The sequence below is a fragment of the Chrysochloris asiatica genome, unplaced genomic scaffold (assembly GCF_000296735.1).
Source record: "Chrysochloris asiatica unplaced genomic scaffold, ChrAsi1.0 scaffold00163, whole genome shotgun sequence".
NCBI classification, from domain to species: Eukaryota; Metazoa; Chordata; class Mammalia; order Afrosoricida; family Chrysochloridae; genus Chrysochloris; species Chrysochloris asiatica.
This window is the reverse complement of record NW_006408681.1, coordinates 250,061-268,204: the sequence shown is the minus strand read 5'-3', so window position 1 is coordinate 268,204 and position 18,144 is coordinate 250,061. Positions and strand designations below refer to the sequence as shown.

The 18,144-nt window shown below is 40.5% G+C and overlaps 1 protein-coding gene across 1 annotated transcript in view; it reads left to right on the top strand.

Annotated features, from left to right (window-relative positions):
- The first annotated feature begins 4,516 nt into the window (after positions 1-4,516).
- HEPHL1 (hephaestin-like 1) overlaps positions 4,517-18,144 on the top strand; it is a 109,148-nt gene continuing 95,520 nt past the window's right edge. The window contains exon 1 of the mRNA XM_006871198.1: positions 4,517-4,686. Within this exon, the coding sequence (XP_006871260.1) occupies positions 4,517-4,686 (170 nt within the window). The remainder of the gene's footprint in view (positions 4,687-18,144) is intronic.

Sequence of the window (18,144 nt, the reverse complement as noted above, 5' to 3'; positions counted from 1 at the left end):
GGATGAATAAGGCCCTGTCCCTGCCCATTGGAAGCCTATGTTGAGGACTAATGTTGGAGGGCAGACAAATAGATGTGATTATTGGGCCAGGTGATGCAGTATAATGGGCAGACTCGATGTCATGAGAATGATGACCAAATTATGGACTGAAAGTTAAGGAAAGGTTCCCAGTTCCCAAGGAGCCAGATTAGGACCAGCCTTGAGAATCAAGTCAAGTCAAGTTCATCGACCTTGAGGAGTCACTAGAGGATCTCAAGCACTGAAGTGGCCCAGTCCTGTCTGTATTTTGGAGTATTGCTCTGCCTCCAGTGAGGGCTCTTAAAAAGCTGTAGGCTCCAGGAAGAAAGCAATAAGTACAAAGAACTGAACATCTCAATGAGATTGAAGAGCTGTGATCTACTATGCCAGAGATGTAGGAGTACTGGACTTCTGGGAGTTAGATTTGGGGATATGATGAGTCATTAAGAAGTATTTAATGAAGAGCTTCAAAAATACAAAAAAGTCTAAAACATGGTAATCAATTTTGTCACTTACATTTTATTTATTATTTAATACAACATTTAAGCAAAGACCAGCTAAATATTCATTTGAATTGGTTTCTTCATTGAAAGCTGTATTATTTGAATATCATACACAATGTTATTTTCAAATTTCTTGACATAGATGAGTGAGTACATACAGTGATATATCCATTTGTTGAAATTTTTTCATTTGTATTCTTTCATTTTTTCATTTCCTGGAGCTTTGTTTTTAGCCAATGCCTTCAGTGCTGCTTGGACTTCTTCCTTCAATACTATCAGTTCTTGATCATATGGCATCTGTTTTTTTTTTTTTTTTTCCTTTTTAAAATTTATATGGTGGATTGGCGTTGAATGTTTTTCCAACATTGAATTGGTAAGACTCACACTTGGTTATGATGTATTATATTTTTGTATTCTGTTGGCTAGGATTTTGTTCAGAATTTTTGCATCTAAGTTCATGAGTGATTTTGTTGTTGTTAAGTGCTGTTGAGTCAGTTTGAACCTATAGCGATCCTGCATAGGGTTTTGGAGTAGCAGTTAGTGAGCTTGAACCACCAACCTTGCGGTTCAAACTGACTTTGTAGTCCTACAAATTAACCCACAGCACCACACCAGGACTCCTCATGAGTGATATTGGTCTCCGGTTTTCTATTTTAATAATGCCCCTTCCTTGGTTTTGGTATAAGGATTATGCTTGCATCATAAAATGTATTAGGAAAATTTTCATCCTTATCTATATTCTGGAATAGTTTGAGTAACATTGGTGTCAGTTCTTCTCTGAATGGTTGGTAAAATGAACCAGTAAAACCATCTGAGCCTGGACTTCTTTGGTTTGGAATTTTTTGATGACTTGATAAATTTCTTTGTTTTAGATCTGTTCATTTTTTCTACTTCACTCTGTGTAAGTTTAGGTAGGTTTTGTTTGACCATATGGTATCTCTTGAAATGGCTAGAGACCTATCAATTATTTTGGTACAGTGACTCTGTACCAAAATTCCTTCCTTGTTCTGTTGATGTTTTCAGCTCCTTAGAAGTCAGGATGGTGAGACTTCTTCTAATGTACTTTTAATATGTAGTCTAGAGGGACCAGTCCCAATAGAAGGACATCATGCATGGAAAAGTAGAGGGTCAGCAAAAAAAAAAAAGAGGAAGACACCCAACAAGATGGACTTTGTCCTTACTATAAGATAATAAAAGTGCTACTTCAATAGCATCTGAATTCCTTCAGAGCTAAAGAAAAAAGAAATTGATAAAAATACAGTTCTGGGGAGATGGAGAGGCATGAATAAGTGGAGCACAGGACATTTTAAAGGGAGTGAAACTATGGTGCGTGATACTGTAATGATAGATATATGACATTATACATTTGTCAAAACTTAAGACTGTACCACACAAGAAGTGAACTCCAATATAAACTGTGAACCTTAATTATAATTCAGATAAATAGTATGTTAGCTGGCCTTTGGAGTCCTGGTGTGACATTGTAGGATAAAGCATTAGACCGCAAGGTCGGTTTGAACCACAGTGTTTGTGGTTCAAACTCACCAGCTACTCCATGGAAACCCTATACGGGGTCTTTATGAGTCAGAACCTACTTGGTGACACTTAACAACAACAACATCAAAAGCATTCATCTGATCTGCCACAGCTCCTCTGCTGCTCTTGATCTGGTCTAGCCTCTGACAGATCTAGCTTTGAATCAGAAATTAGGTGATGCCTTTTCCAGTGTCTTCATTATATGATGTCAATATCCTGGATAGGAAAGTTAACTTTTGGTTTTCTTTTCAATCTAATCATTTATACGTTTTGCTCTTCCCATCTAAACAAAATTGAGTGGACGTTTTTGATACCATGGTGATGTTGGATAAGCACTGAACTGCTAACCACAGGTTCGGTGGTTCAAACCCACCACCTGGTCCTCGGAAACTCTATTTAGAGTTGCTATGAGTTGAAACCAACTTGATGACATTTAACAACAAGCTTGTTGGTTCAAAAAATAGCCTGCTTCTCTGGAATCTAAACCAAAAGCTATTTGATCTGAGACATTTCCAAATTCCAAGATCTCCTAAAACCCAACTTCTTTTGAAGCCATGCTTCCAGGCCTATCCTGTAAGACTCTCCCTAATAGTGGCTGTTGGCAAATCCGTACAAGACCTCCAAATCTATACTAGAGAGTAGATTTGATCATAGAAACTTGCACTGTGGCAACTATTTTACAAGTGTCTTTGACATTTTTTAAAAATCAAACATGTTAGGAACCTGGCTATGAAACTGGATATTGTTGTTTTGTTGTTAAGTGCTGTCAAGTCAGTTCCGACTCAGAGTGAACCTGTGTAGGATCTGAGGAGCATCTGGTTAGTTTGAACTGCTGACTTTTGGTTCACAGTCCAGTGCTGATCTTACAGTGCCACACCAGGAGTCCATGAAACTAGATACTCAGCAAGCAGTTTATTAATTAAGATGGATGGTAAACTAACACCTGCACTATGGCACATCTATAGAGTACTTAAAATTAAAATTTCTCTTACTTGAGATGGTGAGGGCGTGACAGATGGGACCTGGGGAAGAGTCGTGAAAAGACAGCAGAAAGATGTGAATGCAAATACAAGTCTGTTAACATACAGGCCAATGTAGAGGCTTTCCTAGAGATGTGGTTGAGGCAAATCAAAACCAAGCACACTGACTTGGGGTCAATTTCGACTCATATACAGAGTTTTCAAGACTGTGCATCTTTACAGGAGCAGAAAGCCTCATCTTTCTCCCACAGAGTAGCTGGTGGGTTGGAACTGCTAACCTTGTAGTTAGCAGCCCAATTCCCACAGCACTACCAGGTAGATGGACTTTAATCCTTATTGAGCATTTACCCTGCACTGAGTGTCCTGAAAGAGACTTTGCAGACTTTATCTTTTTTAATTCACTTAACAATCCTTCCATTTTTATAGATAATCTCATACATATTGTGATTCTTCAATGCCAGGAAGTATATTAAATGGGGAGACTCAGGTTTAAGCTCAGGTCTATTCAACCTTAAAGCATTCCATGACTGCTTCCTCAAGAGTAGTTCTGCATGGGGATCAGATTGGTTGTCTTCCAGGGTTGGGCCAAATCTCTTTCAACACTGAGATTCTAGGTCACAGATTCAAAGCACACAGAAGAACGGGCATGCCCTTCACCTGTTAGACCCAAAGATCTGCTACTGAATTTTGTCTTCCTGTGCCTGAAAAGTATTCCTCCCTTATCATTTTTATTCATCCTGAGAAAGGCAGTTCTTTTTAGGGGAATAAAATAAGCAGGGAGTCAGCCTCTAAAAGTTAGCTAAACTGGACAATCAATGTTTCCTTTTTACTGATGGCATTTAATGGAGAGAGAATCTGGGGGACACAGTACATGCGCACATGGAGAATTAGTGGGGTTTATGATGTTTTTACAAACTTTATGATGTGAGTTGATTGTTTCATGTAGCCTCATAAAACAAGTTGTAGATGGCAGAGGGGTGATTGCATCACCCCCTGCTTGCTCGACAGAGAGAGACTGAAGCTTTCTTCAGTGCTTGGGATAGATATTTCCTGATGCTCCATTCAAGCCAGTCCAGTTTCCAAATTTTAATATGTTCCTGTAATAGATGTGGAGAAAAACACAAGAAGGGGGGAAACCTATCAGTTCAAGTTGTTACACTGCCATCCTGGCAAAGGTGGATGACTAATATCACAGCAGAGCACCAAACTTTACAGAAACAGGCCTGTTTAGCTTGGGCAGGGAATAAATAATCCAGTTACACGTTTCTTGGATGACTGGCAAAATTTGTCATCATAGCAACTCCCCCACTGAGCTTGCTCTGCTTACACAAGTTGTCAGTCTCTGTCCCAACCCCAAGCTACCTAGGAGGAGGAGGAGCTAGGCCTTATCCATTCCTTATTTATAACTAGCTTTGAGTGAGGGGGAGGGACAGGCAGGGTTGTCTCTTCCACAGGCTGCTGCCTGAATTACATCCACAAATGCCTCGGGAGCAGCAGGCTGGCTGCATCTTTCTCCTCACATTCCTGAGTCTGTCTGGACTGGTTGGCACAGTTACCAGAACATACTACATTGGGATTGTGGAAGAATACTGGAACTATGTCCCCCAAGGGAAGAATGTTATTACTGGGAAAAGTTTCGCAGAAGACAAGTGAGTGAAATTAGATTCCCTATAGAATCCTGAGTTTGACTCCTTTTGACCATGCATGAGAATGGTTGCATTGGGGGTGGTGGTGGTTATAATGGGTATGAACTGATCAAGACCAACAGGAGGGGATTTGCTTTTGCTTGGAGAGCCCTAGCATGGATGGATCTATAATTTGGAAGAAATATTTATAGCTCCATGTATTCATGGAGACTAGAGATCTTGATCTTTTCTGTGAAGAGTCATATACATAACCAAATGTTTAGGATTATGAATATATTGAATATATTCCCTTTATCACGTGATAAAGGGAATATATTCAATAGGTGCCACTATTAACTTCCAGGAAATTCTGGACTGTATTTAAAAATTTTAAAACAATAAACAAAAATTATAACTTTGGTATGAAAACCTGGGAATTTTTAAGAATTTTTTCACTGGTTTAAATATATAAAGAAATGCTATGATGGAAGATAAATGTAGTATAGGTAGTTTTTGTTTTTTTTCTTCTTTTTATCTTACAATGTTGATAAGAGGTGAGAACTCCAATAGGTTTGGCTGGTATTGTGACAGTATCTTTGAATTTTCTTAGGAATGGCAATTTCATTGGTGAGAGGTTTGTTCAAGACTTGGCTCATTCATTCTAAGGACAATATCCTATTCTGATAGCCCATGGCATAGTTGGGTGAGATTGTATTGGAGTGTTCTAAGTTCTTGATTCGTTAGATAGTCTTTGTTCTTCTCTCATAGGATCTGATGTTTTAAATATCTCATTTGTTTTCTGGAGAAGCTCCTTCTAAAAGAAATCACATTCTGGTCCACCACTGATGGATATTTGGATGCGTGTTTCTTTTCTGATAGGCAGAGCTCATTGCATTTAACATACAAATTCCATTTCTTAAAGATGAATTTGTTGCTAAGATTCAGGAATCTTGCCAGTAAGACTTCAATGGCTAAGTCTCCCTGCTCTAGGGAAAAGATTAATGATTCAGTTGGCTTGAATGCATGTAAGAGCTCCAACAACACAAAGTGGCATAGTCATGTGCTACTAAACAGGGGTGATGCTCCTGCCAGCCAGTCTGTTAAGAAGGACATTCCGCAGAAATTTAATGTCCACAAGGACTGTTCCTAAAGAAGATTCTTGACCCCTTTCAAGCTTATGTTTGTTGACCATTTGTGATTGAAGTCGTTACCATGATAAAGGCACATGGTATTGAAAGGCTTATCTGAGAGTAACCTTCCCCCAAATCAGAGCTCTGCTGTCCTTGGAGAGAGCACAATAGAAAATGGTTGGTGTGAGTAGCTATTGGACACAAGAATATTCAAGATGTGGATTTTGAGTGCAGTGAATATAACCTGTAAATTAAATATAATAGTGGATTATCCTTCTATATAGCAGAGTAAAAAGCGTTGAAATTCTACCTTTCTTCTGAAATGTTCATGTCAGGATACCATTTGTTCTGACCCAGGGAGTCTACTAGTGATTTCATTTCATTCCTTCTTGCAGATGTTATTACTCCCATTTTACAAATGAGGAACTTAGGCTCTGAGATGAAGTACTTGCCAACATTTGCAAAGTAAATGGCAGAGCCAGCACCTAACTCACATCTCTGGTTCCTTAGCCCATGTTTCTTTTCACCATGCAAACTGTTTTCTTAGAAAGGTGATCCAGTCTAGAATTCCAGTAATGAGAGCTCTCTAGAAAGTTCCAATTCTTACCAAAGACAGCCTTAGTTTCACACACCACTCCTCCCAGATAGAATGGTGGTCAGTGACCAAATTAGTTACCTAGTTTCATTCAAAATCTCAAGGTACTTCCATTACTAGAATGTTTCCACAAAGCAGGGTAAAGGAAGATGTTAGGAGTTCTCTGTAGTGCTGGTGCTTTGAAGAAAGTACCATAAATAGTTAAGGTGAAAAAGAGAAAGGGAAAATAAAATAGGCATGACTAAAACGCAGTTAGAGTGAGGTGACTTAGCAAATGCTGTGGTTCCACAAGAGAGAATTCCTTTGAAGCAGCTGGCAAGGCATAATGTCATACATGGAATGTCAAGTTCCCAGATGTTTGTTTATAGTGTGCAAAGAAATAGAGTTTGTGGAAGTTTGACTCATGGCTTTTGAAAGGGAAGGCTGGGTGAGCATACTGTGAATATTGCCTTTATCAGTGACTATGTTAGGAAGGGACTAGCAGTTGTGGCAGCCACATGCCCTAAGACAGCATGGTCATGGTGGGTTGCTGGCCCTTGCTTGGAGACTAGAGGACACACATCACAGGTCCCACTGTTATGGAACATTTGTGGAATACAGTATGTATATCCTGTGTTATATCATTTTCTCATGAGCAGGGTAAGTTATCTTGGACAGGCTGTCTTACTCAGCTTCACAGGATGAGTAGACAGCATTTTGGAAGGTTTAGAATATTCAGACTCAGAGATATGCTTGATATTTAGAGACCCAAGAAAGCCAGGTGCCTAATAGTCCACGATGCATGAAAAGAGTCTGAAGTAGGAATCAGGAGACCTGAATTTTAGTTCTTATTTTGTCCCCAACTTGCTATGTGACCTTGAACATGTCACACAATCTGAATATCAGTTTTCTTAGTTTCTGTAAAAAGGAGTTGAAATATAATTCCTAAGTTTTGTGAAATATAATTCCTAAATTCTTAGAATTTTTGAAATGCAGTGAAAAGCATCTTACCTGATGTCCCAGTTACAAGAAGATGTTTGTAATGTTGAACATAAAGAACAAAATGATTTATCAATTTCTGTCTTAAGAATTGGAGTAGAAGGCCAGAGACTAATATTTGAAATATGTGGCAATATTTGAAGTAGCCTGTATTTATCTTCACCCTTTTGTTGTCATCTGTCCTTCAAGAACGGTCTCCAGTTCTTTATTTCATGCATGTGTACAGCTTTTCCCTGCAACACGGGTCTGTTCTCATCATTTCCCTTCCTAACCTCTTGTGGAGCTTGGTGTCTCTGTCAAGCCCTTGGACACATAGCTCTTCTCTTTCATTGCTCTCCTCTGCAGCTGGAGTGTAAACTCCGTGGTGGTTGGGAGAAAGGTCCAGCATATATATAACAATCACTTTCAGGAACGCCATCTGTGATAGGAAGTATTGCATACAGAACTAAGCACAGGGCCAGATACTTTCAATCATTAAAGGTAAAAACAAGCCACTTTGCCAGTTCAGTTGTTGTGGTTGCTTTATCACTGAACCAAGGGAATAAGTAGGAATTAGAGGAAAAAGAGTGTGCATGCCAAAATTGTAGTGAATTAAAAAAGTTTGAAAACCAAAATTAGACCATACCAAGAGCGTAATATGAGTGAGCTTCAAAAAGTTCATGAAAAAATGGAATGAAAATATAGTGGAAGTTTTCCATGAAGTATTTGAAACACCCTCACATCTAATTCATAGAGTAAGACAGGAAATAAATGGTTGAAATCTTAACACTGAGACTTGACTTCAATCACATTGTTCAGAGCTTTCCAAGTAGGTACCTTTCCTTGATAATACAGCGTGAAATTATAATCAACACCATTGTTGCTGTTGTTCTGTGCCATAGAGTCGGTTCCGACTCATAGCGACCCTGCACAGGGTTTCTGAGGCTGTAAATCTTTACAGGAGCAGAAAGCCTCATCTTTCTCCCACGGAACCGCTGGTAGTTTCAAACTGCTGACCCTGAGATTGGCAGCCCGGTTTGTAACAACTATGCTACCAGAGCACCATAAGTACTAATATTTTCTAGAAAAGATAGGTTTTAGGAGCTATATTCTATTTAGAAATATTTTCTCCAGATGAATATTCTCTTTCTCTTACTCTCTCTCCCTCCTTCTTCTCCTCCTCCTTGCTGGGTTTAATGGGTACAATGAACTCCTTTGATTTGCCAGGGGATGGTTTCAGCATTTTGATGCCAGCCCTGCTCTGCTCATAAAGTGCTTAATTAAGGTGTGACTGGGCTTCGGTCATGAAACCTGACCTTTAATGGAACCAGAAGGGGTCACCTTATTTAAAGCCACAATTGTTAGCATAGACCTTATTAGGCAACCAACATACATGTGGGCCTCTTCTTCCCAATGAAATGCAAGACTTGTCATTGGGTGCAAATTCATGGGCAGGACTGCTGTTGATCATGAGTTAGGTTGAGCATTGCTCAAATCCCAAGGTTGTAGGGTCTGGTAGAGGGTGTTTACAGACCATATTACTGTGTCAATCCTGTTGATAACAGAGGGTTTTAAGTACCTTTAGGAGCAGGCCCCAGGACGGGAGTGATGACAGAGAGTCTCATACGCATGTCTGAAAGATGGCCAAACAGATGAGAAGTCAGAGGCTTTTGTGAGCTTGAAAATATAAGGGAAGGATGATAGGCTTGGGTTTAGATAGATAGTGATCTTCAAATTTCAATTTCAATCTTATCAGCATCAAAAATCATGTATTGGACCTAATGCCATGTGAGTCTTAAAGAACTGCTGATATTCCCTGTGTCAGTTAGGGACTGCTTTTGGATGGCAGCTGAGACAAAATACATTGACGTAAACAAATTAGAGTTTGTATTCTCTTGTAAAAGGAATCCAGATGGGCAATCCAGATGTTTTGGTAGGGTCTCAGGGACTATAAACTTTTTTGATCCACCATTCTTGGTATGTAGCTTCTCTTCACAAGGATCGTCATGGTCACAAATGGCCACTTGAATGTCAGCTTTCAGGTTTTTATTCCAGGAAGAAGGAAGAGGAATGGGAAAGATAGAAGGAACATAATCCTACAGTATCAGCCCCACTTAAAAGTTCCTTTGGAAAACCCACTCAACCAATTCTACTCATATATCATGGGATACTCCAAGACACAAAAGGGGTTTGAAAACACAGCCTTTTAAGCAATGTGCTTTTCTGCTTGATGAAAATTAGAATTCTGTCACTAAGAATGAAGGGACGCATGAATACTGGAAAGCAGCTGGCAGTCCTTGTCACCCTCTCCTATCTCAGTTCTGCCTTCTTGTCCAGCATTGATCAGCACCCTCTTAGTCTCCCTTTTCCTTTTCTTTCTCTATATAGTGGGACTCCAAAGCCCGATTAATGGGATATGAGAACTCACAGACGATAGTATCACACTAAATGAGTCCTTACTATGTTCTACGCATGGGCTATACCTACTATGAAGAGGAGTGACTTTTCCTGGTTAGGAGAAACCAGGGAAAATCACAGGAGGGGTTACACTAGCCAAACTTAGCCCAGCAGTTGGCTCTACCAGGGATGAAGAGGCAGCCCAACTTGCTGGTAAAGTGTAGAGGCTGGCATCAATTGACACACAATTCTTGCTCCCCTTTCTGGACAAGTTATTATATCTCTCTTTGCCTTTGTTTTCTTATCAGTAAAATGGGGCTAATTGTAGTACTTCTTCAAGGGTGTACTAGTTTCCTGTAGTTGCTATAAAAATACTTAATACAGACTGGGTGGTTAAACAACAGAAATTTATTCTCTCCTGGTCTAGAGGCCAGCAGTCCAAAATGTGTAGGGTCACATTCCCTTTGGAGGGTTTAAGGGAGAGATCTGTCCCTTACCTCTTCCACTCCTGGTGGGTCAGCATTTCTTTGTTTGTGGTCACATCATTACAGTCTCTGCCTCTACATTCATTTTGGCTTCTTCTCTGTGTCTAATATCCTTAGGCATCTTTCTTATAAAGGAACTTTTGGTGACATGTAGATTCCACCCTGACAATCCAGGTTCATCTTCACGTTTCAAGATCCTTAATGTATTCACATCTGAAAGGCCCTGTTTCCAAAACCCCACAGGTTCAGGGGGTTATGGCATAGATATGCTCACATTATTGGGAACCTCTATAGACCTACCATGTTAAGTATTATGAGGTTCAAATAACAAGGGACCACTCAATGCATAGATATGGTACCTGGCTTTTGGTTATTTTTGTTGTTGCTGTTGTTAAGTGCCGTTGATCAATTTTGACTCATAGCAACACTGTATAGGGTTTCTGAGGAATAACTGGTGGGTCTGAATCACCCATCTTTTGGTTAACAATGCAGTGTTTTTCCTATATCACCATACCAGGTGTTCTGGCACTTGATTAGCTTTCAGTAAATGATTATTGTAACTCTCCTGTTTTAAGGAAATATCTGAAGAGCAAGAGCTCTGTGGAAAAGACTTCTCAAATGGTTGTATATTCCACTTTTCTAATTAGAGTTTTACCAGAAATAATGGAGCGTCCTCTATCCCAATGTGTCAGTCTCCACACATTATCTTCTTTGGCCCTCACAACAACCCTATCATAGTCACAAATTTACAGTGGAGGAAACTTGTGTTCAGAGAAGGTAAGCTACTTCTCTAAGATCTCACAGATGGGAAGTGGGAGAATGGAAAATCAAGCTCATTCTTTTTCCCCTTTACTGTGTGGATTTTTTTTTTTTTTTTTCACATGCCTTATGTGTGATCCAACCCTGGGTAGTAGAGTTAACACACTTAGCTGCTACATGAAAGGTTGGAGGTTCAATTCCACCCAAAGGCACCTTGGAAAAAAGGTCAGGAGTTCTACTTCCAAAATATCAGTCATTGAAAACTTTATAGAGCACAGTTCTATTTTCACACACATGGGCTGTCATGAGTTGGAATTGACTCAATAGCACCGGGAACTGGTATGTGTTCCAAGGAACGTGTAAGGAAATGAAATGGGAGAAGGAAGAACCTAAGACTAAGGTGGTGCTGGGGAACCAGCAGGTCATCACCTGGATGGCTTCAAAAATTATTAGTCTAATTGGGGTTGGGGCATGGCTATACCTAGTTGCAAGTATTATGATGGCCATCTCCACCCTTCTCTTCAGCTAGTGGCACTTATCCTAATCTAGTCCTCTTTCCCCTCAGTGAATGAATGAGCTTCCTCCTCAAGTGTAGACAACATTGCTTGTCAGTATTGTGGCTATAATGTTCTCACAGCCTGGTGTTACTTGGCAGCTCAACTCCACTCATTTTCTCCCCATGCCCTGGGGTTTTATATTCTTGGTTAAAAGCTAACAAAACCCTCCAACACTCAGAGAGTTGCTAATATTTAATGCAGTGGCCTGGTGTGGAGCTGCAGGATAAGCACTGGACTATGAACCAAAGTCTATGGTTCAAGCCCGCCAACCGCTCTTTGGAAACCTTATACAGGGTCGCTGTGGGTCTGAAGTAACCTGATGGCACTTAACAACAACTTACAATAAGCACTGTACTGCTAACCCCAAGGTCAGTATGCAAACCCACCAGCCATGCCACAGAAAAAAGATGAGGCTTTCTGCTCCTGTAAAGAATTACAGTCTGGGAAACACTATACAGGGTCACTATGAGTCAGAATTGACTCGATGACAGTGAGTTTGGGTTGAACATATAAGGAGATGAGATCTCTTTATTTTCCAATGCATATGCTTTATCTTGAAAAATAGGTAGTTGCTAAGTGCCTCGAGTTAGCTCCAACTCACAGCGACCCTGTATAGTGTTTCTGAGGAGCAGCTTGGGGGTTTGAACAATTGACCTTGTGGTTAGCAGTCAGCACATCATCCTACAGATCCACACAAGGATGATAGATAGATAGATAGATAGATAGATAGATAGATAGATAGATAGATAGTCAACTCCACCTCATGGTGACCCATGTACAAAAGAAGGAAACAGTGCCTGGTTCTGTATCATCCTCATAACTGTGGTATGTTAGAGTCCATCAATGAGGCTACTGTGCCAGTCCATTTTAATGAAAGACCATCTTGCCCTTTCTGGCCTTCTTCATCAAATATGATGTCCTCCTCCAATGACTGATTTTTCCTGATGACACACCCAAAGCTAGCAAAATGAACAATGCTCTATTATATCCATAAAGTTTTCATTGGCTAATTTTCAGAAGCAGATCACCAGACTTTTCTTCCTAATCTTTCTTAGTCTGGAAGCTCCGCTGAAACCTGTCCATCATGGGTGGCTCTGCTGGTATTTGAAATACCAGTGACATAGTTTACAGCATCATAACAACACACAAACCACTACAGTAAAACAACCTGACAAATTAGTAGTGGTTTGTCTTTCTAATCAGGTGGTGAATATTTTGAGTGCCAGGAATGAGACGAATATGTCTCAGCATAATGTCCAGTTTAATGCCCCACACACAGTAAAGGCTCGCCAATGAGGGAGGGGAACAATCCCACTGAAAGATCCAGTTGGGGGCAGTGAGGTGAGGTGTTCATGCTACTTGTGAGCTACAAACCCTCTGCCTGATAGTCCACCTTTGCACTATTTGATAATTCCCACATAATAATTCATTCTGGCACTGGGATTAATTTTATCTTCCTTTGGAAGATTTCTGCCTTCCTTGGACTGCCCTCAGGTCTTGCCAACTTCGACATTTTAAACTCCCATTTTGTCTAGAAAGCAATTGTTAAAGTGAGACTTCCCAACCTGACTGGATTTCTTCATAGACGGAAATAGACACCTCTTTAGCTTGAGTCAAATCTATTACAATGTAGATTATGGAGGTAGGTTCCCAAGGGCTAGTGACTGCTCAATCCTTCACAATGGGGATGTCCTGGAGCTATGCTACAAGCAACCTACAGCTCACCAACGCCAGCATTCTAATGGAGGCACTCATTGTAAATTATAGGCTACTTCCTTTGGCTCCTCCCCTGTAGTTATTCCCTTGTTTTATTTCCTGGCAAAAATTGCCCTTTCTGAGACTCATGAGGGCTGGGTTCTCTTTTCTAAATAAAATATGAGCTTGGTTTTACTATTAAAGTGGATATGGAGATACAGAGTAAAATACTCCAATGGTAGAGAAAATAAAATACTCCACCTCTTCACCTCAGGTCCATCTTACAGAGGTTCCACTTCAGTGGGTTTTCTTAACACTTTCCAGATTTTTTCTTTGCCCGGATATATAGGTACATCATTTTAAGAAGTACAAATTGGATCGCACTTTACATGTTGTTTCACAGTTTGCATTTTTTTCTACTTAGTATTGTGGGAATCATGCCTGTAGAACAGTGGTATTCTTTTTATGACTATGTGGTATGAACATGCTATACTTTACCCAGAAACATTTACGTCTGTTCAGAAGTCCTTGTGGGACAATTGTAAGTGGTTGGCTACTAAGTGAAAAGTTGGTTGTTCGAACCCACTCAACATGGCACTCAACATGGCAAAATGATATGATGATATGTTCTTGTAAAGACCACAGTCTTGACAACCAACCCCACAGGGGCAGTTCTACTCTGTCACATGCGGTCGCTAGGAATTGGAATTGACTTGAGGACACCCAACAACAATAGGCTTTTGCTATCAGAATCATTGTTGGAATTCAATGTGAGCATTTTGGCAAGATCCTTGTCTTGTTGATCCTATTCTCCAGACTGGAGGGTGAACCCTGTAGGTGTGGGGAGAGAGAGTTTTCTGAGGTATAATCCTTTCTCTGGTTAGGCCCATCCTTGCCAGAATCTTCTAGGATCTTCTAGGTAGAATTAGCCTGACTTCATTGTGGACCTGAAATGGACAGAACTGTACGAATTCTTTATTCTGGTCCAAGTTGGGCTGCCTAATTATTAAAGACTGGAATCATACTCTTCTGGTAAAGGCTGAGATAGGTTTCTGGTGGGAAGAAAAATTTGGAGAGGTTGTAGAAGGGTAGAAAAGGGAAGATTTGAATAAATCCTGGTAGAGACTTTTTTTTTTAAAGAATGAGGGACTAGTGAAACTTACTGTTTATTCTAAACAACTGCTATTAATTCTTTTTTTTAATTAAAAAAATTTGGCTTTTTTTTTTTTTTTGTAACTGTTTTATTGTGAATAATGTGATAGTTTACATGGGAGAACATTAGCTTTACTTTCATCCTATCGTATATTGCTACATTGCCATGGCTACAATTCCCTCAATGCATCATCAACCAACAAAAGGGTACATATACCCCACAATCCTGACCCCTGTTTGTCAGCACACAGCCCCTCTCCCTTTCTGTGTCTAGAGTCCCCAGCTGCTCCATCTCTCCATGTCATCATCTCTGCCTCTATCTCTTGTGTCACTGTCTCTCTGGGTAGGGGCCCATACTCCACTCTTCTCCCTTGATGGTCCCAGGGACCTCTGCTCCTGGACTACAAAGTCAACCACTCACCTCCTTTTGCTACAAAACATCTACCTTTACATTTCCAACCCTCACAGTCAGTCTTGATAGTAATTATTCACTATTATACCACATGAATACTATCCCCATCTCCTTTCATCAGTCTCGCCCATACAGATTGGATACTACTCAGTGGAGAGTCTACCTTCCTCCATGCCCTCTGTATCTAGGCTTCCTCTTGAAGGCTTGTAAGCCAGTCACTTCTTACCTTTGTAGCGCCCCCTCTCCCCCATTTTGGATAGCCAATATCCAAGTTGCCCATCCCTGTCTACCCTGTATATCGAGGGGGTGGGAAAGATCCTTGCTGTAAAGATTTGCTCCTTCTTTTGAGATACTGCATCCATTGGTGTAGGTCAAGTTCATCAAATTGTATCAGATTACTCTATTTTTCTTTTTCTTTCTTTTTCTAGTTGAGCTCTGATCATCCAGCCATTGAAGACAGGTCGAGTAGGTATTATCTGCAAGTGTGGGTGTTCTTATGCATATGTCCTCTCTTCTTATCAGCTGGACACTTCATTCTCCACACTAGTCCTCTGTGGCTATGTCACTAACTCTGGGCCCAGGAGTCCCCAAGTTTTGCCAACTGCTGGCCAACCAGGTCTCCACCCAGGTTCACAGGAGTGTATTGAATGTGGTTGGACTTAGCTCGCAGCTTCATTGCTGTTTTCCCCTTACTTTCCCCTTATCGGTGACCAACGTGGTCACCAGTCAGAGCTCGTGTATTCCCATTGAGTCTTAGTCTTGGAAGGGGGTTTGTCCTGAGGGGAACTGACCACTTGCCTTGATGTCTCCTGGGCAAGCAACTTGCTTGTTCTTGTAGTAGTCAGTTGGACTGCCTATATTGTTTTATGTTTTTCATGTGGGTCTTTCTTTCAAGAAGTATCTTCTGTTCTTCTAGCTGTTCCAGGCTGGTCTGCTTGTCCTTTCCAGTGGAAATTTCCCACCTCAGAAGATTCTGGATGGGATTCAGGATTCCACCTATGGCAAGAAGCCTCCTTCACTGGGCACGCTGTAGTCCCATTTTAGGTATCCAATTAGTTATAGGCAGAAGACGGACTTACAAACTTTCTATGGTGCTATTTCTGGCTATTCTTTTCTCTCCCCATCAAGTGTCTATTTTATAATGGTATGCAAGGATAACCAAGATTCAAAAGACAGCCAAGCATCTTAACATTATTCCCCCACTTTCCCCATTCCAACTATATCTTAGTCACCGTATCCCATAGCCCTGTTCTAAGGTCCCACTTAGCCCATGCAAACCTGCCTAATTGTTTTCCTGTATGCCTTGTTCTCCCATTCCCCTCCCCTTTCTTATGTATTGTCTCCCTTCCTAGCACCTAAACTCTCCTGTGTCTGTTCCCTACCCTGTGCTCCACCTTCCCCCTCCCTCCCCTCACCCCACTCCTACATCCCGGTAACCAGCAAAGAATTCTACCACCACCACCCCTTTAGTATGGGCTATTTTTCTTAGTCTTTTACAGTAGTGGTCCTATGCAGTATTTCTCCTTTTGTGACTGACTAATTTCACTCAACATAATGTCCTCAAGGTTCATCCTTTGTGATAGCTTATAGCTTCCTTGTTGTTCTTCAAGATAGCATAATATTCCATTGTGTGAATGTACCACAGTTTGTTTATCCATTCTTCAGTTGATGGGCACTTAGGCTGTCTCCATTTTTTTTGCTATTGTAAATAGTGCTGCTATGAACATTGGTGTGCATATATTTACTTGTGTTATGGCTCGTATTTCTTGTGGGTAAATATCAAGTAGAGGAATTGCTGGATCATAAGGTATTTCTATTTCCAACCTTCTGAAGAAGCACCATATTGCTTTCCAGATTTTGAAATTTCCATTTTGAAATCCCACCAGCAATGCAGGAGCATCCGAGTCTCTCCACATCCTCGCCAGCATATACTGTCCTCTACTTTTTAAAAAATCTTTGCTGTTATTGTTGGTGTGAGATAATATATCATTGTTCCCGGTAGATAAATTTTTTAATGAGTTAAATTAGTGATTGAGTTATTGAAAGTTACTTAAAGAGAATAAGAAGAGAGAACAAACAAGATGGTGGATCAGGTAGAAGTGCAGTGAGGAGCTCCATCAACAATAACACTGAATACTGGACCAAGCAGCCTCAGGGGATGGTGCCAGCACTCTGAACCACATATAAAGGAATATTTAAAAGGTTGGAAGGCTTACAGCTAGGGGAATTTGTAGCAGAAGCAAGAAATCCATTGCTTTCTAATCCAAGATGTTCAGCTGTTCCCAGAGCCACCATCTTGGGAGAGACCAAGTTGGGTAAGGATCAGAGCAGCCAAAGATACCTGACAGAACTCCAGAGATAAAGGTGTAGACACTTTTTGTTTGGTATCTGTTCATTGGTCTCTAGATGTATGTGGACCTCCATTTAGGTGACTAGAGGGGGTGCCAGAGCAAGTGAACCCCCCCCCACCGAGGGTTCTACTATGCATGCACATAGGTCTCCTTGAAATTTAAAGTGGCCGTTTCCATTTAAAACCAAACCACAATGCAAAACAGCCACAGCTGGCCCTGAACTGTTGATCACTAGGGTAAAGGCCTGAAAAGAGATTGTGGAGTGGGACAGGAAGACTAAAAAGGAAATAGGCCAAGAATTAAATCCTGAGTTATGTCACAACAACCAACAGTGGCATCTTGAAATTTCTCAGGAAGAAGAGTGAAAAGGGAAGCCCATCTCTTAATCACATCTACGTGGAAGCAATTAGAAAGCATAAAACATACCAAAAATACACACCCATCTAAGTATTAAGACCACAGATAACTCCAGAATATGCCCCCAAAAAACAGAAACAGATGACCTTATCACCACATGTCCAGACATGAGTTAAAGAAATGAGGAAAATGAGCCGGAAGTAGACCTACACTCCATACTGGAAGATGGGCAGGCTTTGGAAACGCCGGAGAAGGAATTCAGAAAAATGATTATAAAATGTATCAACACACTATACAATGGAGTTGAGAAAAATAAGGAAGCATTTAGGAAAGTACTACAGGAACAATCAAATAAGATAGATACAACATTGGAAACTATTCAAAACCTACAGAAAGAGGGCCAAATGATTAATAATAGAATATCAGAAATAGACAATACACTGAAAGGGCAAAGGAGTAGAATTGAAGAGCTAGAAGCTAGAACTAGTGAACTAGAAGATAAATTTCTCAACACTACTAAGATAGAAGAACAAACACAAAATAGGATTAAAAAAATCTGAAGAAAGCCTAAGATTCATGTTGGATAACATGAAGAGGAATAACATAAGAATTATTGGCATTCCAGAACAGGAACA